The sequence below is a fragment of the Polyodon spathula genome, chromosome 2, assembly GCF_017654505.1.
Source record: "Polyodon spathula isolate WHYD16114869_AA chromosome 2, ASM1765450v1, whole genome shotgun sequence".
Taxonomy (NCBI): Eukaryota; Metazoa; Chordata; class Actinopteri; order Acipenseriformes; family Polyodontidae; genus Polyodon; species Polyodon spathula.
Window position 1 is genome coordinate 56681050 of NC_054535.1, and position 26563 is coordinate 56707612.

General features: G+C 37.4%; 1 protein-coding gene across 1 annotated transcript in view; it reads left to right on the plus strand.

Moving 5' to 3' along the window:
- LOC121298561 (lysophosphatidic acid receptor 1-A-like) overlaps nucleotides 1-24709 on the plus strand; it is a 55805-nt gene extending 31096 nt beyond the window's left edge. Inside the window, exons 2-3 of the mRNA XM_041225690.1 lie at nucleotides 292-1036; nucleotides 23596-24709. Coding sequence (XP_041081624.1) covers nucleotides 301-1036; nucleotides 23596-23897 — 1038 coding nt within the window. The 5' untranslated portion in view covers nucleotides 292-300 and the 3' untranslated portion in view covers nucleotides 23898-24709. The remainder of the gene's footprint in view (nucleotides 1-291; nucleotides 1037-23595) is intronic.
- The last annotated feature ends 1854 nt before the right edge of the window (nucleotides 24710-26563 follow it).

Here is a 26563-nt window from a genome sequence, read left to right on the forward strand (position 1 = left end):
TTGGAGAGGTTAATCAATGAACATCCCTTCTGCAATTGTAAATTATTTTTTTTTTTTTTTTTTTTTTTATTGACATCAAATCCATAAGCATCTCCTGGCTCTCCCAAGAAGAGTCTTGTAATTGTCAAATTGTGTCATTGTAAGATGTGACCTGTTGTCAGTGGAGGACATACCATCAAACATTTGTACAACTACTACGGTTTTCTAGACAAAACATAAGTATGGTTTTGTTATAAAATGTTTACTCCAATGCAGCAGATATAACATTGTCTCATTTTTTCCCAAACCTAGGTTGACATAATGGAAGAACAGTGCTACTACAACGAAACAATCGCCTTCTTTTACAACCGCAGTGGGAAATACCTAGCCACAGAATGGAATGCAGTCAGCAAACTTGTGATGGGACTGGGCATCACTGTGTGTATCTTTATCATGCTGGCCAACTTACTGGTAATGGTGGCCATCTATGTAAACCGGCGCTTCCATTTCCCTATTTATTATCTTATGGCCAACCTGGCGGCTGCGGACTTCTTCGCTGGATTGGCCTACTTTTACCTGATGTTCAACACAGGTCCAAACACCAGGAGGTTGACTGTAAGCACATGGCTCCTGCGCCAGGGTCTCATTGACACTAGCCTCACTGCATCGGTAGCGAACTTGCTGGCCATTGCCATTGAGAGGCACATCACAGTCTTCCGCATGCAGCTGCATACCCGCATGAGCAACCACCGGGTTGTAATCGTGATTGTAGTCATCTGGACCATGTCTATCGTCATGGGTGCCATACCTAGTGTGGGCTGGAACTGCATCTGTAGCATCTCTTCCTGCTCTAACATGGCACCGCTGTACAGCAACTCCTACCTGGTCTTCTGGGCCATCTTCAACCTGGTCACCTTTGTGGTTATGGTGGTCTTATATGCCCACATATTTGTCTACGTGCGCCAGAGAACCATGAGGATGTCACGTCACAGCTCCGGGCCACGCCGCAACCGGGACACCATGATGAGCCTTTTGAAGACTGTGGTGATTGTGCTGGGTAAGCTTTTCATTGTTGCCGCACTGTTTACTCTGTTAGAAAAGGAAAATATTGGTCTTCTTTCACAGCTGCTCTTTTAGCAGTAAAACTTCAATTACAAGGCAAGTATGGCAGTCATACCTCCCATCTGTCAATTTCAAATCTGATGTTTGGCAAAAAGTTGTCAGATTGGAGGTTATTGTTATTCAGCAGTGATTATTACCAGCTGTGTTAGTTATTCTGTAAACTGTGTTTCTTGCATTTTATTCAAACACCTAAATATGGGTAGTGGTAAACCATGTAATAGTTTATTTAATTACTAAATGAAGGCAAGTAAATATAGGTGTTAATGTTTCTGATTTAAAGTGACCCTTCATTTACTTAGTAGTTTTATATGAACAGATGTATGAAACACTAAGTAAGGGTTAGATGCTGTCTATAGTCTCATTTCCTATCTTCTTCATATGTTGGAATGAGTTGTGTAATCACACTTTTTCAAGCGTTCTTATCCAGATTCAATCTACACTTAGGAACTTGGCTGGTCAGTGATATGAAAATGTGTAAATCAGCTGACATGTTGACTTTCCACATGCACATCTGACTGATTTGGTTAAAATGCAGATATTTCCAAGAACTGGCAGTTTTCACACACACAAACATGTCAATTAAAAGATGGTGAGTAGGTGTTGAATAAACTGAAGATAGTGTTGTATAAACATTTGCATACAGAGTAGCCAGTTGTTTAAAAAAGGCCCCTTTCTGTGTCTCCATACAGGTAAACATTGTTTACCCTTTTGTAAGTTCATGGGTAACAAATCCTAAACAAGTAGTTGTAAGTCTTGCTACCAGTGATAGCTTGGACAGATAATACTTTTACTATTGAGTTATTAATGGTGATGTGTGCCTTTGCACACTAATGTATAAATCCACTGGAAAATAGAACATCCCCATGTGTATTTTAGATATGTTTCAGAGCACTTATTTAGAGAAAGACTTCTGAGTTTTTCTTTTACTAGCAAAAAAAAAAAAAAATCAGAAAACATTTCATTGTGTCTGTTGCAAAACAGTGAACAATGGGCCAATATAGCCAAGTTGTTGCCATTATGTGTTTGAGTGTTTATCCGTTCCAGTGTTCGTCTAGCACTGTGTCAGTCAGCGTGAGGTCTCCTCATTTCCTTGCGTCTCAGTGGACAGATAATGGAGAACAAACTTGGACGATATCTGTGCAGTGAGAGTGTTGGGGATAAAACAATGCTTATTTTACAATGTGTGACTTGTAGCTCAGTTCAGCTTGAGATGCTAGTGTCTAATCAAATGAACTAGAGACTTGCATGCACTATTTGTGTGTCAAGGTTATACATATCAAACATTTAAGAGCTCTATTTGGATTACCACTAGCAGTATTTACATCTGCTGCTAGCTAGATCAATTGAATAATCCCAGTTTCTAGTTTTGGAAAATATTTAATACCATCAACCTTTTTGTGGTGGACTGAAGCTGCTTGTTTAATAATGTTGCTGCAATGGAAAACACACTAATACCATGTGTAAATGATGAGGTTCAAGGTAAACTGCATAATATTTGAAATGGCAAAGGAAATGGTCTTTGTCCTGTAATAAACTTTAATTGATGCAAAATCCAAGTCTAGTAGTCTTTCGCGTGTTCAGCCGTTCGGTGCAGTAAATGGGCAGCTGCAGTATCCAATCGAAAACAGTTTTCAGATGAAACTCTTACTCCTAGGTAAATATTATCTGCCAGAGGGATGACACTAAACACACTGTGCTACCATTCATTAACTCTTCATCATAGATGTGAGGGCACATCTAGCAGGTATGTATGGAACACTGAAATTTGCCTAAATTGGGCTTCCATTTTTTTTATCTTATATCTTGGAACAAGCTGTGGGTTCATTCTCTCTTATCAACAAATTCATTCTATTCTTGACAGCAGTTTGTCATCCTATATTTGATAACGAGCAATTCCGGAATAATAACGTAGGATTTATCATTTTACAGGACAGTTTTTTGAATTAGGCACAAGTGTGTTTTCCAAATAAAAAATACCCTAATTTTATCAAAATAGGTGCAGTGCAACATTTGGACATCATTTTTATTTTTTTATTTTTATTGAATTAGTGGAACATGTCAAAGAAAAAGTCACCTGTGGCATTTACAGAATTACCCAAAAGGTACTAAAGATAATTCAGATCATCACTGTCAATTGTTCTCCAGAACTATTTTCAACATTTTATATTCTTAGTGTAACAAAGTTACTTTAACAACAATTTCCCCTGAAACATAATGAAATATATTTTGGATGAATAAATATGGTAAGTAGAAATTCAAATTCAGTTAACTGTGAATTTTTATACCAAGTGACTTCATATGGGTCAAATCACACACTTTTTAAAAGGATCTCTGATAATGTGCAAAATGTTAAAGAGGAAATGCTATGTTGCCGTGCTGGCTTCTCTTCATTTGCTTTAAGTAAGATTTAGAGTTGATTTATAAGGTTCTACTTTTGATTAACAAAACACTTCAGGGCCTGGCACCTGATTATCTAAATAAGTTTTTGTCCCTTTATGTTCTAAGATGTGCTTTAAGGTTGGCTGATTAAGGTCTTCTGACCCTCCCAAAGATTAAGACAAAAAGGAAAGGAGAAAGACCTTTCCGTTACAATGCTTCCAGATTGTGAATAAAATACCATCTGACATTAAAGATGCAGAGTCACTTAATATTTTTAAGTCAAGATTAAAAGCTCTTTTTTAGACTAGCATCTTAACAAAATGTCATCTTCTCCTTTTATTTTTCTAGTAATATTTAGGTTGTGGCATGACTGTATAGATAAGTTATGACTGTTCAACTAATGGTTTATATATGAAACATTTTATAACATAGTAGTTAAAATAAATTGAAAAATAAAATTAAAACACCAAACTTGAAACACTAGCCTGTGCTTAAATAAAATGTAACTTCTTAAGTTGTGTTTTTTGCCATGTTGTCACCCCACAGCCAAACATTTTATGTTGTTATCACTCTGTACTTGTTTATTATGCTTTGGATACCACATCTGGAAAATAAAGTGATGTGAGATATTTAACTCAATGTTTTTTGCTTATGTATGCAAGTCAAGTTTGTTATAATAGTAGAAAACACTAGTGGAGGCTTTGTGTAACTTGTTGATGCTCATAATGCAACATGTCAAACTTTTGCACAGCAGTATATACGTATGTGTGTATGTTAGGGATGTGGATCGGACCAGATTCAGTGAGTGGTCCGATCCAAATCGATGGAAGTCCAGTACAGGTCTGGTACACATTAAGTCCGATACAGCGAGTGGACCGATATGTGGCCGATCCATCACACAAACACTGGGCCAGCAAGCTTTTTTCTCTCGGTTTTAAAAAGACTAAAACACTGCATACTCTTAAGACGTAACATTAACTTTTCTAAAAGATCTACAGTAAAAAACAAAAAAACAAAAACAAAAACAAATCCCAAGAGGCTTTAATGAGAAGTTATGACAGTATACAACTCAACAAGCAACATGTTGATTTTATATATTGTCATGTAATAAACCAGAGCCTCTGAACATGTCATATGATCTCTTAAATTATTTTTTCCCATGGGAGATGGGACAGTGTTTACCCTCAAGAAATTATCTTTTTAAATGATACAGTATTTTAATAAGTTGTTCTCTGTCAAGACAATGAACAGGATATAATAACATTCAAAATAGTAGAACATTAATACATCAGTAAACAGAAAGCTATAGACTTTCTGTTTACTGATAAGACCAAGATATTGTCAGCTGTCTAATTTGGTATCCCCTGTGTTTCTCACTGTCAATACTAATCTTGTGTACTGTATGTAAAGTAAATATATAAACAAATATCTGTAAACAGTAAGGTTGTATGAAATACATTATGCACTTTTAATATAATTTAGACAGCTTCATGTTTAATCTAGATAACAGCACAAACCACAGAGCAACAACATTTGTGAAAACTTTCGTGATCATTTACTTTCAAGTTTTGAAATCCCAAAAATATATAAAAAATAGGCTACCTTGAAATTGGCACGCTAACAACTGCTGCATGTGCACATCACTCGTATTTTGGCTGTGGGACGATCCCATTTTACGCATACGCAATGCTCCAGGGATACAGATTTCTGAGGGTGGTACAGGGCTGAAGTGGATATTGGGCCATTTTTTGAGGTCCAATATGCATCCCTAGTGTGTGTGTGTGTGTGTGTGTGTGTATGTATCTATATATGGGAATGGGAATTTGGTCTTTTTTAAAATATTTTTATTTTAGTAAACACATTTTTAGAGAACAGTTATTCTTTCAGGCCACTGTCAGTCACATATCTTAAAACACAAGACAGCTGAGCTGCGTTTCCAACATCAGTTGTTTAATCCCCATCTAGTGGAACCTGAGGCACTGAAGAGATTTAAGCCGTTCTGAATCTTGTTAGAGGTACCCAAGAATACTGTGGCTATTGACAAGTGATTGCTTAACATGATGTTGTAGTCACAAATTGGAGAAAGTAATTCCACATCATTACCTCCATTTGAGGAATTGGTGTCTTCTGATGCCAGTTCTTACTTGCCAAGGTAAATAACAGAATCAATCAAGCGTTTAAGAACTTCAATTTTTTCTTACTTACTCATTGTGATGTATTGTATCCCTACGCTTCTGCTCATTGAGTTGAACATCAATCTAGGTTCGTCCAAAAGTTTTGAGTGTAACAGTGGCTCGCACGGGACTTTGTGAATGCTTGTGCTTTTGTGCTGACTTCGATAGACATTCTAGATTGCTGTAGCCAGTGCTGCACCAAACCACCTTTTCTGTATTGAACAAAAGACAGTTCCAGCAGTATTCTTTTTTTTTTTAATTGACTGCTACCAGTAAGCCATAGATACCTTTTGTAATTTGAATTGTGGAAGTGGCGAGTACATCCCTTCCCTTCCTGTGTCTGGGTATTTGTTGTGTAGGTCTATACCTCCCTTTTTTTAACTCTTCAATTTTTCTAAGAAAGGTCTTCTTGAAAATTGATTCGTAACCAAATCGACTACGATGTCTCTGTTGTCTGACATTTTATATTTTAATTTGTAAAAAGCCATTCTAAATATTAATCAAAAGATCAATATAATTCTAAATAATAATAAATAATAATAATAATAATAATAATAAAGTTCTGTAATATTAGCAATATAGCATGAAATTCAGCTATTCTTACTACTTATGCTAGCATATTTGTGTCCCGCCTCTGCTCACTAATGATTGGATAGCTGCAAAACCAGGGCAGATCTTTGACTCTCCCATTGATTAATCCTACTCAAGACGTTCAACTGTTTGTCCCGCCTCCACTCACTTATGGTTGGACTGCTGCAGAGAAAATGAAGATCTTGGTTGATTTTATTTTTATATAAAAAAATAACATTCTGCATGATTTACTTCTTAAAAAAAAAATAATAATAATCTAGATGATCGGAGCAGACCTATATATGTTTTAGAAATTAAATTAATTATTTTTAAATGAAAAATTCAAGTGCGGACCTTTTCTCATTTTTTCACTAGTTTAGAATATCACAGAATTAATTACTTGCGTGTATTAAAATGTCGATGTTTTTGTTGTCCTTTGCAATAGAAAATAGAACTAGAAAGTTTTTGTTGGGCCTGAAACAAATTGTATGCAGATGATCTGGGAATGTGAGAGAGTGACACCTGCAGCACCAATCAAAGCCACGATCTTCAAAGTGAATATCTGGCAGGTTCTCAAACGGCTTCACTGTCTCTGTATGAAGTTTGGTGTAGTTTAATGATGGAATGACTTAGTTACACAGCTAAGAAGGGACGCATAGTGTGGAATCAAACATGGTCAATGGCAGCAACCCAAGATCCACTAGGGAAATCGAACGTAACCGATGGAAACATTAAAGGGGTAAAAGTAAGGCTTCTGTTATTTCAGTTTTGTTATCCATCAGGGGTGAGACCGAATAGTCGAACAATCGACTATTCGATAACTGTGGCACCTATCGACAAGTGAATCCAACGTTCGAAAGTTTAAAAAAAAAAAAAATGTATATATTGATTTTATTTTAACGTTTTTTTTAAATAAAATGATTTTATTTTAATGAGTTTTCTCTTTTTCCGGAAAAAAAAGACGACTAGAGACCTATGCTTTACATCCGCAAAGGGTTAAAGCCTGTACTGCTTGCTGATTGGCTGTCTATGTAGCGTTAATGAAGATTAACTGGAGGGTGGGATTTGTTATTTCTTGTCTGTGATTGGCTAAACTAGAATGTACCTCAGCTAACAATGGCTTCCTCATAGAAAAGTTATTCATGGAAATACAAAGTAAATGAAAACACTAAGTGTAAAATATTTGCAGTGCAATTAAACTACCACAAATCTACAACTGGTATGTTAACCCACCTAAAAGCCAAACACCCTTCTGCGACGCTAGCGAGGATAGCAACAAACTGCCATTGTATCCTTTGCGGTGAGGTCTCATCAGTGTAACAACATACGTGCTGAAAAAACATCAGCCCCTATTGCTAATATGGTGGAAATGGACATGCTTCCTATAAGTTTTGTTGAAACTTGTCAAAGGCTGAGAAGGTGGTGATTACTACAGATGCGTGGACTGCACTGACTACCGAATCCTATAACGATTCTATCACGATAACCATTTCATAGAGGATGTGGAAATGAAAAGTGTAGTTATACAGACTCGCGCCATGCCAGAGAGGCATACAGCAGAGTATCTTGCAAATGTGTTGAATACCACTGTAGACCATTGGGGTTTTACGGGGAGGACCCCCATACCCCCCTGCCTTCTACTTCAAATGAAAATAAAGACTGAGTTCTAAAGACAGAGTGTAGGAGCTATTTTAAATTTTAAAATGTTACTTGGTTTTGTTTTCTTTTTGTAAACCATTGAGCCATTTTATAAGCACAAAAACCCATTCCAGGGTGTGCGGTAAGACTCAACCCTTTGCGGTCTTATGTTGGAATAGGTACGACATTACAAATTTTCCCTTTCCAGTCTGACGTCGGACCCTGACCAACATCATCAGAAAGACGTAAAGCACAGGTCTCTAGTCGTCTTTTATCAGGAAAACAAGAAGACCTTTCAATGGCCGAGCGAGACCGATAGGAGCCCAATGAAACTGCAAAAAAGGGGCATATCTCATAGCCCCATTCACTACAGAGATTACATGGACATAACAAAGGAGGTAGCTACTTCTGCATCTAGCGCTCAAAGAATATCACAGACATTTTGCAGATCTTTTTGGAGATGTTATAGTAATAAACGAGTGTTTACAGTATTTCAGTGCCTTTTAAACGTGTTTTACTCGGGGGGGGGGGGGGGGGGGTGGGGGGGGGGGGGGGGGATTTTAAACAGTACATGTAAAATAAACCTCATGTGTGAAAATAAATTGGACCTGACGTGCCTGACAAGCACTGAATAAATCGACTGCAAAGGGTTAAGCCTAGGACATACATGAGTGGAATGGCAAAATGCCGCACATATCACTCGCCTTTTATTTCAATTAGATTAACACACATTGACGAAAAAATGACGTTGCGGAAAAGTGTCGCAATGGCAGAATTTTAGAACGCTTAAACGTTTTCCCGCCGCAGCAAATCGGGGTCCAGCCAATCAGGTCCATGGTGTGGGATACGTCATGTCTTGATGAACTTGAATATCCATCAACATGGAGGCGCTACTGATAGCTGAAGTTTCTCAGCATCCTGAGCTATTTGATTATAAAAATAAGAATTTCAAGGACGTTAATGGTCTATTGAATGATCCAAAATAAGTACTACTAAGTAACTTTGTCAAGTACTAGTTACTTGACATCCTGTATCATTTGTTAGATATATGAGGTTGTGTGGTCCAGTGGATAAAGAAACAGGCTTATAACCAGGAGGTCCTTGGTTCAAATCCCAACTCAGCCACTGACTCACTGTGTGACCCTGAGCATCTCATGTAATTAACATGATTGTTGTGTACACAACTGCAAAGAATGTGATCCCTTTTTTCCTTAACAGCAGCTCCTATACAATGTATAGCTACAGGTACAGTACCACAGTCCAGTCTTGTTAAGTTCGGTGCTGGATATATAACAGTTGTTTCTTTGTAGAAAAAGGCTTTCACTTTGTATCCCAAAATAAATATCATATTTTACATACATATTCTTAGGTAAATAAAAGGCAAATATTTCTGAGCGGTGTTCTGATATGGGAACTTATAACGTTAGATCCTGATAACAATTTCTGGGGATGGACATGGTCATTCACTCTGGGTTCAAGGAGTAAAAGTTGAAGAATGATATACATTTTTTGGGTTGTTGTGAAGTGGTGGACTTTTTTGGGTTTTTTTTCTACCGCCACTTCCCAGCTGTTCTTGTGTGTCCACCAAGCAAAGCTGTATTGTCGTGCGCCGCCCCACTTCGCTCCCCACAAGTGGTGCCGCGCCGCTCATGCATGTCCAAGGCTTTACGCATACAGATGTGTGTAAAATGTGCCTGAGAAGGACTGCTCGGAGATCTCAGCGGCATTTTTCCTTTCAAGACTGACCTGATCGGACAGCGGTGTTCAGATAAGTACAAAGTTGCCTCTATCCTTATATATTTAGCATTTTTGTGTTTTTACACAAATATGTGATATTTAACGAATCACTGTAATAGGTTTCTATTACACGCGTATTTGTGTGCACTACAGCCTGTTGCTTGTTACGTCACACTGTAGCCTTGTGCCCCTCTTGAAGCCAGCAGCTCAAATTGCTTCTTCCCAGGGATCCAGCAACATCAGGCTGCATAGTTCAAGCTGGAGCTTATTTTATTTCTCATTTTTGCTTTTAGCGTTTTTTATTATTTATGTAATTGTTTAATTACTGTTTTTTGTTGAGTATATTGTCATTGTGTTTTCTCTGTTTTACAGATACTACACGCAGGCCTTCTGCAACGTGGTGTATCTTGATGCTGTTTTGGGGTCAGCTTTTTAGCATCACCATTGCGAAGGCTGTTTAGGTCATTCCAACAAGCAGGCTTCCCCAGTCTCTTGTTGGTACTGACTGAGTGGTTTTGCCGATTTGCTTTTACAGGTGGGCAGTCCTGTACATTGGCACCCACAGTGACTGCGAACCAGTGGTCCTGTATTAATGGTACCGTAGTCACCGACCTGGGACCAGGGTTAACGAACCAGTGCCAGTGCCGACCTGGTGCTAAAGTCACCAGACCGGTACAGACCTGAACGTTGCCAAAGCCACCGAACCGACCTGGTGCCGACCAGGTACCGGTCTGGTATCGAGCTGGTCCTGCTTGAGTCGATATCTGTAAGCAGATTGAGGCAGCAACTGTATCTGTACACTACATTGCTTGCTCCTTGCATCATGCCCGGGTTCTGTCACTGTGAGATATGCAAGGCCAATCTGACTATGGAGGACAAGCACGGCAGATGCTTTTCCTGCCTGGGGCCAGAGCATGCCAGGGAGGCACTGGCTAATCGCAGCATCTGTGAGGTTTGTGCCCTTCTCCAAGCGCATGCTTGAGAAAAGGTTAAACCTCAGCTCTAAGGAGTGTTCTATATGATACCTTGTGAAAAAATGGTCATAGTTTGTTTTTTAGGAAAACACAGAACATTTGCCTTTTAACCAGGTTCAATTCTGATATGGTGATAGATGGACATCCACTCCATTTAATTTCCACAGAAAACATCTTAGAAAAAAGCCTCAGTAGTTACAGCAGGAATAGCAACAACACTGAACCGTTATGCACTGTATGTTATGCGGTTGAATCGTATATAAAAATCATGGTCCATTGAGTAAGAAATCATACTTTCCATGGTACTGAAGAAAGTAGTTTATATTGAGTCAAAGGTAGACTTCACATTTTGTGAACTGAGATAATCCCTATGGGCAAAGCTTCTCACTATCGTATTTGCTACACATATACTGTATAAAAGTAACTAATTAAAAAAATACTTTCTAGTTCATTTATTCATGTTAAATTCAGTTCAGTGCATCTGTACTCACCACAATTTTATACAAAAGATTTTTCTGCACAAGGAAACTTCCTTTGCAAGGCATGAGAATCTTCTTCCCAAAGTAATGTATAAAAATGCAATACCATTTCCTGCCATGGGGTAGCAGCAGAGATGACTCTAATTGTATATAATGGGTGTTTGAATAAAAAAAAAAAAAAAAAAAAAACTTAATGTTAGGAGTCTATGAATTTGATGTCACATATTTGCTACACAGGGCACAGTTCTTGCTAATCGTATCCTATTTACCACAAAATGTACTAATAACATGTTCTGCTTTGGTAGACAAAACGTGCACCCCGAGCTGCTTCTGTTCCACTCACTCTTGCACGTTCTTACAATATGTTTGAAACATGAATGAACCCTTTCTTTCACAGTACAAATTACACTCTGTTATACTGTCTAGTTGTTGTACATATATTTCTACATTTCTCCAGTACATGTAGATATTATGAGGGTATGTATGATATGCTTTCTGTTAAGCTGCTCTGGCCTTGAAATTTAGAATAGGTTTTTAGGAATACTTTCAGCATTGGGGGGAGTAAACGTGTTGGCTTCAGGGGTACTTCTTTTGTGTCTGGGAACGTTTACAATGAGAGTAAGACATCCTATTTCACTTTTGAGGGAAAATCCATTAAGCTGATATTTAAACAGACTTGTATAATTGTTTTTGTATTTTATCTCATTTATCGGCCTGGGAGGTGCAGTGGACTTCTCCTTGCCTAGGATACAAACATTCCTACTTGGAGCTTGGTCCTAGTGGTCTCAGCTGGACATTGAAATGGCAGCCGTCCGTGCCTGTTCAGTTCTGTGCCGAGTACTACTGTATACAGTGATCATTATGTTTGCCTAGTTTATGAGATTTGAAACACATGCTTTGCTATATTTCTGAGAGTTTTTGTTTATTCTAAATTTTAAAGTTATATTATCAGTCTGGAATTTATTCACAGCATTTACCCAAAATGAAAACCAATTTGCCTCATGTTTTTGGAGTTCTACTTAAAAATGAAACCAAATGTGACTGTACATGTTATTATTCACTGGTTGTATGTATGTGTGTATTCTTCCATGTAATTTCCAAATTGAATAGAAACTGTATTCCAAATTCAGCAGGACCAATGCCAAATTTGGGTTTGATCCCAAGTTTGTACTTTTCAGTAGTGTTTGGCACAGTTCTGTTTTGGTTGTATGTGATTTATTCATCTATTTATGGAAGACTTCAAAATTAAAAATGGCAGTTTGCAAATTGTGAATGTCTCTGTTTTGTGTAGAGCATTACTCTGTACCCAAACAATATAAGATAGATTGATGAGGTAACATTTTGGCTTGGTACTCTGTGTTGATATTTTGGAAACCATGACAATTGGCAGTTTTTGTTGTCTTGGCTGTAGTTTTTTGATAAGATTAGACAAGCCTTTTCCAACCAAAGGCTAAAAAAGAATATAGGGAAGTACTCATGGACACAGCCAGTATTTAATAGAAGATCCACTATCATGGCTAATTAGCACTTTCATTCTATAGAAAGTGCATTTTAAAACTGACACCTCAGCACAGTGTTGATACAGGTTCCCTTCACACCTTTTGTTCCAGACCAGGCACAATATATTCAAACTTTTTCATTATTTATCTCCCAAGGGTCTCCTACGGCATTTGTGTTCTTTGCTTATTTGTATGGGTTATACACATGGATATCTATCTCCATATATTAATAGGAGCAGAACAGTTAAATATTCTACACACGAAGTACTGAAGCGGTGTTCTCCCTGCCCAAGAAGTGAGGGGTCTGTACTTGTGGTAAAGACAGAATACACACAGAAAAAAAGTAGTCAATCTGTACAGTTTATGGAGATTCTGGTGTTTAATTTGAGACGCAAGATCCATACAAGGCTTTTTTAAACGCAGTGTGAAAAGCTCAAACTTTGTGCACGCTGCAGAGGGCTTGTTCGAGGCTGTTTGAATTCCAGACAAAACTTGCTCTAAATACCACCTGGAATATTTTTTTAGCAAGAGTAAAAATGTGTATGGACTTGCACTTGCCAGAGTGTAGCGCTAGTGATCCCCATGTATTGGGCAGGAGGAACAAGTAGATAGGATGTAAACAGACTGGAATGCTAGGCTTGAGTGTCCACAAAGAATCCACGTATAAACGGTTCCCAGAGAAACTATAAATAGTAGCTGCCCGAGTTCCTCGCAGGAGAATTTCGCGTAGTGGCTGAGGATTAGAGTGCTGTCAGCTGCAGAGCCCAGGAAAAGGACTGCTTTCCCCCTGTGTCTACACCAGGCCACAACACCTGTCTAGTTGTATAACCCTTGCTTCTCTATGTGACTAGGTTTAGCAGTTTTTTAAAAATAAATATAGAAAAAATGCAAAGGAAATCAATTTTAATATTGTAAAGGCTTCTGAATTAATCATTTCAGCTGGCATGATGAAGCCCGAAGGCCACAAAACCACAAATAAAATTCTGAACAAACTGCATTCATGGAATAATGAGGACAAAGTTTCTATTAGCAACTAACACTGCTTACAATTTTTTTTTTTTTTTTTTTTAAACGCAGGTGTGCTCTCTAATTGCAACAGAACCCTCTATAGGCCTTTACAAATGAATGTATATTAACAAAATCTTTGGAAACTGCAGTATGGATGATGTGTGTTTTTTATATTTTTCTTGAAATATATTTTACATGTTTTATTAATTAATATATACTGCGGGAAACAAACTGTTTTAGTGGCCACTGAATCAGAAGTATGTGGCATGCCAAGCTTTTGAGTTTTTGTGCTATGTTTTTTTTTTTTTTTTTGTTGTGATATACTGAAGACAGTTTGTTTACATTTATCATAGCATGAGTTTCATATGAAATTGCTTCCAAATGTGTTTTTATGTTATTCCCTTTATCCAGCTACCGTGTGGGTTCAATCAGTTTACCTAAGTAGTGTATAACCCTCGCCATTCTAACTTGTGCATGAAGTAATACTTTTTTTTTTTTCTTTTCTAAATGAAACACCTTCATTGGCAGACAGTTTAAATACTTGTTCAGTGAGAAATTAGAACTATATCAGAGAGGTACCATTATGGTACATAGCTAAACAAATCATGTTTTATTTTTATAAAGTGTATTCGCTAGCTAGTTTTCATTTGCTATTGAAATTAGTGAGCTATTTATTCTTCACTGTTTGTGTTGCCTCCAGACTTGTTTCTGTCTTCCGCAATTAGTAGGACAATTAGGTTCAATACAAAAGTGCTTCATGTATTCTTGCTTTCTTGCTAAAAAAGGTAAATTGAGAAAAAACGGTTATTGAAACAGTTGCTGTTCACGACTGTGCTCTGAACAAATAATCAAGAAAACTAAACCAAAACTTAAATATCAATTATAAAGAAATAATGTAGTTATTCCAACTTTTACAAATCGAAGATAACATCAACTGTAATTGCATTACTGCACGGGCAACACGTGGAAATAGAAACATTTTTTCTAGACTTGCTTTAAATAACAACAAACATTTTGTTTCTCTTATATATATATATATATATATATATATATATATATATATATATATATATATATATATATATATACATATACACACACACACACAAACACAAAAACTACCGGTCAGAAGTTTCAGAACACCCCCATTTTTCCAGTTTTTATTGAAATTTAAGCAGTTCAAGTCCAGTGAATAACCTGAAATGGTACAAAGGTAAGCAGTAAACTGCCAGAGGTTAAAATAAAGTTTAGGTTACCAAAAACTGAAAAATATTGTACATTTCAGAGTTATACAAAAAGGCATTTTTCAGGGAACAAGTAATGGGTTAACAACTTACAGCTGTTCTACAGCAATGGAAGTAAGTTAAGCATTGAAAGTTGATGCTAACAATTCCTACAGGTGTCCCAAATTTTGCTGATTACTTACAAATCCTCTGTCTGTATAAAAACAGTGTTGGAACAGACTGTTACTACACTCTCTTAAGCATTATTTGGACAGTATTGTACTGCAGGAAGTAGTATATTGCTCTCATAATGGTGAGAAAAAGGCAATTAACAAAGGAAGACAGACAGGCCATTATAACCCTTTAAAGTGTATGTCTTTCCTTTAGAGAAATTGCAAAGAAAGCCAAGGTGTCAGTGAGTACAGTTTCCTACACCATCAAAAGGCTTGCCTGGGCCATGAAGCACTGCCAGTGGACTACTGAAGACTTGAAGAAGGTCTTATGGGCCGATGAATCAAAATTTGAAATCATCGGTTCACCACGCAGGGTTTTTGTACACCGTCGAGTAGGCGAAAGGGTGGTTCCTCGGTGTGCGACACCAACTGTCAAACATGGAGGAGGAAGCTTGAATGTCTGGAGCTCTTTTACTGGATCCAGAGTCGGCGACTTGCACAGAGTGAGTGGCACCCTGAACCAAAACAGCTACCACAGCATTTTGCAGCGCCATGCAATACCCTCTGGTATATGCCTAGTTGGTCAGGGGTTCATCCTACAGCAAGATAATGACCCAAAACATACCTCCAGGCTATGTCAGAACTACCTTAGAAAAAAAGAACAAGACGGTAGGCTTCAAATCAAGCTGGTTTGGGAAAAACTGGACAGAAGGGTGAAAGCAAAGCAACCTACAAATGCAACATATTTATGGGAACTTCTGAAACAGTGTTGGGAAGAACTTTCCGAACAATATTTGATTTCCATTGTAGAAAGAGCCACGAGTGTGTTTGGCTATTATATCTGCAAAAGCTGGCTACTTTGAGTCAAAAATTTAGATTAGATTTTGTTAAACAAAACAATTCTATGATTTATTTTTTATCTCCAATTGTTTATTTGTTCTATGCTTTAATTTCAAAGTACAATGAAACATTAAACTGCGTAAATTTCAAGAAAAACTGGAAAAATGGAGGTGTTCTAAAACTTTTGACCGGTTAAAACTTTGTCTATATATATATATATATGTGTGTGTATATATATATATATATATATATATATATATATATATATATATATTATTGATCAAAATGACTTTGGTGCTTAAAAGAGGGTGGCCGTTATACGAGGGTGACCTGTATTAATAATACTACGATATTCAAATGCTGCAATATTTTACTACATGATTTATGACATTTTTGAAGTATCGCGGTCACTTATTTTCTGTAATATGGTAGCCTACCTGTATGTAGCAGCGTGTGTGGCTAACCTACTTTGACTACAGTACATTTATCAGTGACAATTACTGAGAGCCTATTAGGTAGGAGTTGGAAGGTCAGGAAGTGCTGTACCAGTGAATCAGGAGTGTGTATTGGTTGTTAAGGGGCGGGACAATGCTGGTGTGGTAGTTACGTCTAAGAATGTTACATAAATGTTTTTCTGCACCAAAAATTACCTCAGAATATCAGCTTGATTTCTATAAAAACTACAATGTATCCTATGTTGTTAATGTTATTTTTTTTGTCTCACTATAACTTGCTTTTTTATAATTTCTCTGCAATAGAAACCAAAACTAAATTTTCTCATAGATAGTAAGCACATTGTTTTTATTTGCACGGGATTGAGTACGGGAATTACAATTGAACTAAAAACAAAACCACCTATGAGAACTTCAGAAGGACTGCTGTTCTCTACATAGTTTATCTTGCATTTTCTTTCAGAACTGTACTGCCATAAAATAAAATGTGCTTACTATGTGTGCGTACATTAGTTTGTAATGTACGTGCTAGATTGAGGCTCCCGTCTCTTCGGGGGTGTTACATGTACATAGTTTACACTGAACAAAAATATAAACGCAACATGTAAAGTGTTGGTCCCATGTTTCATGAGCTGAAATAGAAGATCCCAGAAATTTTCCGTATGCACAAAAAGCTTATTTCTCTCAAATTTTGTGCACAAATTTGTTTACATCCCTGTTAGTGAGCATTTCTCCTTTGCCAAGATAATCCATCCACCTGACAGGTGTGGCAAATCAAGAAGCTGATTAAACAGCATGATCACTACACAGGTGCACCTTGTGCTCGGGACAATAAAAGGCCATTCTAAAATGTTTTGAGGGAGCGTGCAATCCACCAGAGCTGCTGCCAGAGAATTCAATGTTCATTTCTCTACCATAAGCCACCTCCAAAGTCGTTTTAGAGAATTTGGCAGTACGTCCAACTGGCCTCACAACCACAGACCACGCATAACCACGCCAGCTCAGGACCTCCACATCCGGCTTCTTCACCTGCAGGATCGTCTGAGATCAGCCACTCGGACAGCTGATGAAACTGTGGGTTTGCACAACCGAAGAATTTCTGCACAAACTGTCAGAAACCGTCTCGGGGAAGCTCATCTGCGTGCTCGTCGTCCTCAGCAGGGTCCTGACTGCAGTTCGGCATCGTAACCGACTTTAGTGGGCAAATACCGGGCAGATGGCAGACAGCGTGTATGGTGTCGTGTGGGCGAGCGGTTTGCTGATGTCAACGTTGTGAACAGAATACCCCATGGTGGCGGTGGGGTTATTGTATGGGCAGGCATAAGCTACGGACAAAGAACACAATTGCATTTTATTGATGGCAATTTGAATGCACAGAGATACCGTGACGAGATCCTGAGGCCCATTTCAGCATGATAATGCACGGCCCCATGTCGCAAGGATCTGTACACAATTCCTGGAAGCTGAAAATGTCTTCCAGTTCTTCCATGTCCTGCATACTCACCAGACATGTCACCCATTGAACATGTTTGGGATGCTCTGGATTGACGTGTACGACAGTGTGTTCCAGTTCCTGCCAATATCCAACAACTTCGCACAGCCATTGAAGAGGAGTGGGACAACATTCCACAGACCAAAATCAACAGCCTGATCAACTCTATGTGAAGGAGATGTGTCGCGCTGCATGAGGCAAATGGTGGTCACACCAGATACTGACTGGTTTTCTGATCCACGCCCCTACCTTTTTTTTTTTTAAGGTATCTGTGACCAACAGATGCATATCTGTATTCACAGTCGTGAAATCCATAGATTAGGGCCTAATGAATTTATTTCAATTGACTGATTTCCTTATATGAACTGCAACTCAGTAAAATATTTGAAATTGTTGCATGTTGCATTTATATTTTTATTCAGAGTATTTGTTACTGTTTACAGAATGTGTTTTTTTTTTTTTTTTTGTAGGGGGAGAAAAGAAAATACCTTAATGTTTCTTTATTGAGAGATGCGTTTATTCGAGGGCAGCCTCCGTTATAAAGCTTATATATGACTGCAGCTAACTCAACCCAATTAAAGGGATAATTAGGGTCAGCTGTTTGAATACTTTGGTTAACAATCAGGCCTGATTTGGGCCAGTCCTGCCTAATATAAATCTAACTAACTTTAACCCTTACCATCAGAGTGAAGTTGTCAGTATACAGTTTCTAGAGGCAGATCATACCAAATTCCTGAAGACCGCCGGAAAAAAGTTGATGCCTATCAAAAGTGATGCCTGTCAGTCTGGAAAAGGGTTATAAAGCCATTTCTAAGGTTCTGGGGCTCCACCAAACCACAGACAGAGCCATATTGTCCAAATGGAGAAAGTTTGGCACAGTAGTGAATCTTCCCAGGAGTGGCCGTCCTGCCAAAATCCCCTCAAGAACAAGTAAAATCGTCCAGGAAGTCACAAAGAACCCTAGCACAACATCCAGGGATCTGTAGACCTCTCACCTAGTCTAAGGTCAGTGTTCATGACTCCACCATCAGAAAGACACTGAGCAAAAATGGGATTCCTCAAGAGTTCTGGAACAGTCAAAAGTGGAACTTTTTTAGCCAACATGGACCCTGTTATGTCTGGCGAAAACCAAACACTGCATTCCACAGTAAGAAGCGCAGCTGGGTCATGCAAGACAATGATCCGAAACAAATAAGCAAGTCTACATCAGAATGGTTGAAGAACAAGAAATTTAAAGTTTTGGAATGGCCTAGCAGTTTATGCTCGAAAACCCACAAATGTCACTGAGTTGAAGCAGTTCTGCATGAAGGAGTGGGCCAAAATTCCTCCACTGCGCTGTGAGAGACTGATCAATAACTACAGGAAGCGTTTGGTTGCAGTTATTGCTGCTAAAGGTGGCATAACCAGTTATTGAGTCTAAGGGGTCAATACTTTTTCACACTGGGCCATTGGGTGTTGCATAACTTTCTTTAATAAATAAATTAAATAAAGCATCAAAATTTTGTGTTATTTGTTCACTCAGGGTCCCTAATATTAGATTTTGGTTGAAGATCTGATAACATTCAGTGTCAGAAATATGTAAAAATGAAGAAAATCAGACAGGGGGCAAATACTTTTTCATGTCACTGTACATACATATACCGTATTCCTTTGAATTTAAGATGGAGCCCAAATTTACCATCCTCAATTTGAGGAAAAAATAAACCATAAAATAAATAAGCATTTACAAAGACACGAAACAACTGACACAAAACAGTGTTGTTGTAGATTAACCACAGAGCTTGTTTATTGTGCTGAGCACCGTATAATACTTAAGATGGCGTCTCTGTCGTACACACACCACCACTCACTTACGACATCACACATCCTGACAACAGCAAGCACGACATAACACTCCACTCTAAATAATTATAAGTACTCACGCACTCATTTTATTACTCGAGTACTTGAAAAAATATAAATAATATCTCTTCATGAATGTAAGTTCAATATTTTGTAGCGACCCGGTCACAGTTCAGGTTGGCAAGTCTTTTGTTTTGTCTCGTTTGTTTGTCTTGTTTCATCTGGTCCTGTGTCTTCACATTATCTGTATTGTTCCGAACAGGGACCATACTACTAGTTTCGGTAGTGTGGGGTGTGTGTATGTGAGCTGCTCTTGGGTGCGCACCATGTTATCTAGAGTCCCCCCCCACCCCCCTTCCCCATCCTCCATGAGAGTAGTGGTCCACTCTCTTCTCTGTGTGTGAAATGATAGATGTTTTTAGGATAGACAGGATGAAGAATGTATTGTTTTTGTGGTGTGGTCCTGACCCAAACACAGCCCCTGTTTAATTAATAAAGTATTGTAGTTATGTTAGCCCCTGAATCCCGTCTCCATCTCCAGCTTTGAGCCTCAAGACTAGGGATTGTTACAATATTTTACTCACGTATACCACCTTAACACAGCAGGCTGCTGCAGCTCAACAGCTGTATTCTGTGCTGTGAATGGCACACACAAGAGATAAACACATGATACTTTCCTTTTTACAATTTTGTATGTACTTATGTACCTGTTTACACGCTAGTTTCTTTTTGAAATGTTTATTTTATTATAGTTTTTAATTTTTTTTAATTAGTGCTTTATATGTGGCAAGTTAAAAAAAAAAAAAAAAAACCCTTTTATGTTTATGTTCATTTAAGTACAGCTTTTCAGCTGTGCAGATGTTTGATATGATGTAGTTAAATAAAACTTTTGAGTTGTATCGGATAGTTCTCTTTCATTTTAATATTGATATTGTTTAAAATGTACCGTCATTATGACTGTCAGCAGTGGGTTTAGATATGAGTATCCACGACGGTTCAAGTGTTAACTTATGGTAATTTTTGTGGCGCATATGTAGAATAATATTGTCTGCCATTAGATTCAAGTACTCAAATTTTTAACGCTCAAGTACTCGAGCACTAAATTACTCGAAATTCCCATCCCTAACATCAACCACAACAGCATTGAACTGTGGTATTGCTTAGCATGTCAAAAAATACGGTGGGCATTTCTGATATGTTCAGGATGGTACTTCTCTACTTTTGTCATTTTAATATCAACCCTAACTGATGCATTAACGTTTTTTGCAAAGAATGTATTTAGTTTTTGAGAATATATTTATAGCTAGAAAGACTGTATATTTTATTTAGAGCACAAAAAATAAACGTGACTATATTTATAAACTTGATTAAACACATCACATGTTTTATATATATATATATATATATATATATATATATATATATATATATATATATATATATATATATATATAATATATTATTATACACTAGGGTTGCAATTTATTTTTTTGTTGGGGCTACTAGTTACAGCATTTAGCTACTGGAGAGAGAGACAGCACGCAGACAACTATTCTACAGATACATTTCTGCACTAAGGGGGAAATAATGTAAAGAACAGATACTGGATATCATTTATGAAATCTCAGTGATCTGTATGCTCAGCTTGATTTTAAAAACATATTTCACACAGATAACAAAACAATATTAGATCCTAGTTATTATGTAAAGTGTGTGTTGTGAAAAAATATGACCTAACCACTGGTTTAAACCGAAATTGTGAAGGAGCTTTAAAAGTTTTGGTAGACTGAACTGTTCTAGGGATTGTCAGTCATCAGCTTTATCATTCATTTCTTTCACACAAAAAACAATGTCTTGCCTTTGTGGCTTTATCTTTCTTTTACACACTGTTTCATTACATAGTGTTGTTACTTTAGTTGCATTATATCTGCAGGTTATATCCCATGACAAGTGTTATTCTAATGATGATAAACTGTACTTACATTTTTAATGACCTCTGTAATCAAATGTGACATATAGCATAGGATGGTGCTTGTTTATGTGTATGCAATTTACACGGTGTTGCAGTGTGTCAATAAAAAATTACAGTTTATTTTAAAATAGACTGCATATTCCAATCTTATTTCCTGAATGGTGAACACACTGCTTATCAGCTCTAATTAAAGGCACATAGGGCCGATGTAAGGATCCGTGCTAAGTGATTTTCAGCTGCAAAACTCCCATATTGCTGTCAAAAAACATTTTTAGCTGACTTTAGTGGTCGCTAAAATTGCGGCATAATAATGGTTTTCACCTGGCATTCTGCACCTCTATCAAATTAGTACTTTGCCATCATTAATCAATTTAAATGATTTCAAAATGTATTCAAATGAAGAACAGAGCATGGCATTGGGTGGGGATCTGGAATAGTAAACAGGCGCAAACATCATAATGAGATGTAAGGATTTTGCCTTGCACTTGGGGAATTGCTGACCCTCCAAAAACCTCAGGATGGCTGTTGTGGTACGCTGCCTGATGCAGCAATGCTTGGTTCTTGCTTAGGACATACAGGAAAGCCTTCAGAGGAGAAGGCCAATACAGAGAAGAACCTCCATATTCAAACCACTTTGTTTGGGATGGATTGTTCTCTCCACTTGCCCCTCCAGCTGTGTCAGCTATGATGTGGATGGCTGCCCTCCTCCTGTTCCTGCTGCATGCCTGCGCTGCGTTACGAATTTCTCTTTTGTATGCCGCCACAGGTCCTGCCACCTTTTCATCAGGACTTTGCTGCCCTTACTCTGACATTTTTGTGTTTGGTTTGATTTTCAAGCTCCACAAATCTCATACAGCGCCTACTGCTCTCTGTACTCCTAACTCACCTCACCTGTGGGCTGGAAGTGCAGCCACTAAATAGCCTGATGCACAAGCGGCACTCATTGCGACCCTAATTATCATGGCTGTAGCTCATTATTTGTTCGTGTTCACTAATTTGCATTGCTCTTAGGCTTACAAAATAATTGCCTGTCCACTAGGCAATTTGGATTTTGCAGCCGTGATTGTTTGCACTGCTCCTGTCCTTACATCAGCCCATTAGTGTGAAAGTCACCCCAAACACATACAAAATATGTTCATATAGTGAAAGTGTTTGAAGGGGCTGAGGAACAACTCAAATTGCTATGTTGGTAACAGAATGTTGGAGCTTCTTACTCCTGAGAGCCCCCGCATAACTGAGATAGACATAAATGCACAAATTCAGGGACATCTGTGTTCAGAAACAGAAACCATAACGTTTTAAGAGAGTTTGTACTCCCACTCAATATAAAGTCGAGGTTGTGGCCAAGAGAATTATCTGCAGTAAACTGGAACCTCGCCACATGCAAACCTCCAGCTGGTGCTAACCCTTTCCTGGTTATTATATAAAAAGATTGTCTTGGCTGGACAATGAGCAGGGAAGCCACATATGATGTACATCAATAGTGTAAACAGCACAGTTGCAAAGGTGTAGGGGTTTTTGATGATTTTTAAGCAAGATACTTCATAACCAGAGATTACAAATTGAAAATGATTTATGCTGGCCTCTTGAGTCAAAAAATAATAAAGGAATTCCTGCAGTGTTTGACCTCCCACCCCTTTTTTCCTAAGTTTGTATATTGGGTGTTTTTTTAAATGCTTTTGTTGAAATAAAAATGACCCCAGAGAAATTAAACTTGCCAATTTTAGAATCATATTGTAGCAGGCTCCTTTAAGCTTAATAGACACCACTTTTCTCCCAAAAGTTTCATCATTGATAACATTAAAAATTGTGGAAAAAGCAGACCAAGTAGCCTGCTGAATTCGTAACCACCCTGAATTTAAATAGTGATATTGTATACCTTAATTAGCCGTTTTAGTTATAGTTTGCTGGATGAAGTGCCAGTATTACTATTGACAGAAAAAACAACCAAAAAAAGAAAAAAACTGTACAACTGATTTTCTTCTATTGGTTCAACTATTTCTTGAAACTATGTTAATTAATTTCTTTCTTTGTTTATGTAGGCGCCTTTATCGTCTGTTGGACCCCTGGTTTGGTTTTGCTGCTGCTGGATGTGTTCTGTGCTAAATGCAACATTCTGGATTATGAGAAGTTCTTCCTCCTCCTTGCCGAGTTCAACTCCGCTATGAACCCCATTATCTACTCCTATAGGGACAAGGAGATGAGTGCCACCTTTAAACAGATCCTGTGCTGCCAACGGCAGGAAAAGATGAATGGGACAGCTGAAGGCTCAGACCGATCAGCCTCATCTGTCAACCATACCATTTTGGCAGGAGTGCAGAGCAATGATCACTCTGTTGTGTAAACAGAGCCCAGTTCAAGACAGAGAGGGCATATCAACATTGAACAACTTTCAAGACACTGTTTATCAAGGGGAAACTCCACATGTTTTAAGACATTCCATGAAATGCCTAAGAAGAACTAAAACGTTCACCCAGGCTTTGGAGGCCCCTGATAGTTGAAAGTCTCCTTTTTCCATAATGTCTTACCTTCTGCAGCTTGGCTTAAGAACTGCAGTATTCAAAGACAGTAATTGCCTACCCTTCTCATATACAGCACCTGTTATTGCCTAACACCAATTGGTATCCAACTTCCTTTTAAACTTATACCAGCTAACCTGCATTTACATGTAGAATTTATATGCCTATTAAATAAATAAAATTAAATTAAATAAGAACACATCATGTAATAAACATTTATATCTACACCATCAGCATGTTTGTGATGGATACTTCCTGAATAGTATACATTATCTTTTTGTTTGTTTTTAGCTACACTGCCAAAACCGCTAAAGATATATTTTTCTATTAAGCGAAGATAACAAGATGACAAGATGTAATTTGTGTTTGTCTTTGTTTAAACGTGTGTATGAAATTAATTGTGTTTTGTACTTTATATATAACTCTATATGTCATGATGTTTAACAAAAAAGGGAAATTTTTGTACATAAAAAAGAGATAAAAAAAAAAAAAAACAGGACTGTATACATATTTGTTTAGGTTACGTAATTAAACAGGAAACTGTTTTCTCATATTTTTATGCAATTTTTCCAATCAAAAGGAGCCTAATGGCAACACTAATAGGAATGTGGTTTCTTCTAAACGTACTGAATCCTAACAGTGCCGTAGCCAGATTTAATTTCTCAATTTTCTGCCCATGAATTGCTGGGTTAGTTTTATTTAGAAACGTGCCTCATTGTTGTAATGCCTGTCTCCTTGAGGGGAAAATCTAAATGATGTTCATACTGTAAAAAGTACTATCCACTTCTGCTCACTGTAAGGCTGGCCTGACTGAGGAAAATAGCTGGAAACCTTGCTGTGTACTTTTAATGTGTGCAGGCCTTGTTCTAATTGGTACAAGATCAGTTCACCGTAAGGTAAACATTAATGGTATTTATCGCTTTCTGTGTAAACTTGTCTCTTTAGATAACTAAGATATCAATCTGCCAGCTGGGGTTATGTAAAACTAATTAAATATCTTCTAGTATATACAAAATAAAACTTGGTATCCATTTTTTTCGCAGAAAATCTGTTGTGGGTTACATTTAACATATAACAAGTAAAATATCTTTATTGTTTGTGTTCTGTACAGTGTGTATCTCACAGATGTGAGGATGAAACCCTTCTTGATATATTTATTAGCCTATCCCTGAAACTCAATAAAAAGACCCGCTCACCATTATGGCCTCTCTAAGTCAGTCCATTACAGTTAGGAGACACTCTATCAACACAATTTTATCAGTGGCTATAATATCTAGTGCACAGTATCTCATTTTTAACAATGGTATACTTTTCATATAGTGGTATGTTTTCAGCTTAAAACCCAATCACAGCTTTTCAGAAAACAGAACATTGTGTTTGCTACATAATACAGTTTAAAGTTTATTAAAATAATTATATTTTTTCTGGCAAACTATTAAAAAAAAAAAAAAAAAAAATGTATCTAGCATGTATGTCATATTTGCCAATTTAAATAATAGACAAAATGACCAAAACTTGTAAGATGTGCTGTTTGGTGCATTAATATTCATCATTCTCAATCAATGACAAACGTATATTACAAACAGGCAGAGGACACAAAGGGTTTTATATTTCAGTAACAGTTATCAAACAGTTGCAAACCGTTCATCGATGAAAGCACAAGGGGCTGCTGGAATAAAAGTGCAACACATACAACGCTGAGCTATGTTAAAATTTATGAAATCAAAGATATCTTTTTTACACACACCTATTCCCTTTCTCCAAAAGCTTTAATTCCAATATTTTTTGGTTAAAAAATAAGTATTTGGACAGGACAGACTCACTGGCTAGGGGTAGTTCTTAACCCTTTAAAGACCAAGCACTGTTCAGCATTATTATTCAGATCCGTTTTTTTATGGCTGTATTTGACACACTGGGGAACATTCTAAAATACTTCAGAAACCATAAAAAATAAATAAATAAATACATTTCAGCACTATTTAGTATTTTAATTTATTTTTAAAATGTTAAGTGTTTTTAATGTGATGTATTCTGCCTAATTTTTCAAAGAGATACAGTGCCTATAGAAAGTCTACACACCCTTTCAGTTTTCACCTTTTCTTGCCTTATAGCCTAGATTTAAAATGCATAATTTTTTTTTTTCATTTATCTACACATCCTACCCCACAACTTCCAAGTGAAAAAAAAATATTCTAGAAATTTTTGCAAATTTAATTAAAAATGAGCTCAAGTGTAACCAATCTCCTTCAAAATCACACACCAAGTTAAGTGATCTCTGCCTGTGTTAAATTGTAGGGATTCACATGATTTCAGGATAAATTCAGCAGTTCCTGTAGGTTCCCTCTGCTGGGTAGTGCATTTCAAAGCAAAGACTCAACTATGAGCACCAAAGCACTTTCAAAAGAACTCTGGGACAAAGTTGTTGAAAGGCACAAATCAGGGTATGGGTATAAAAAATATATAGAAGTGGAAGGTCTATGGGACCACCAAG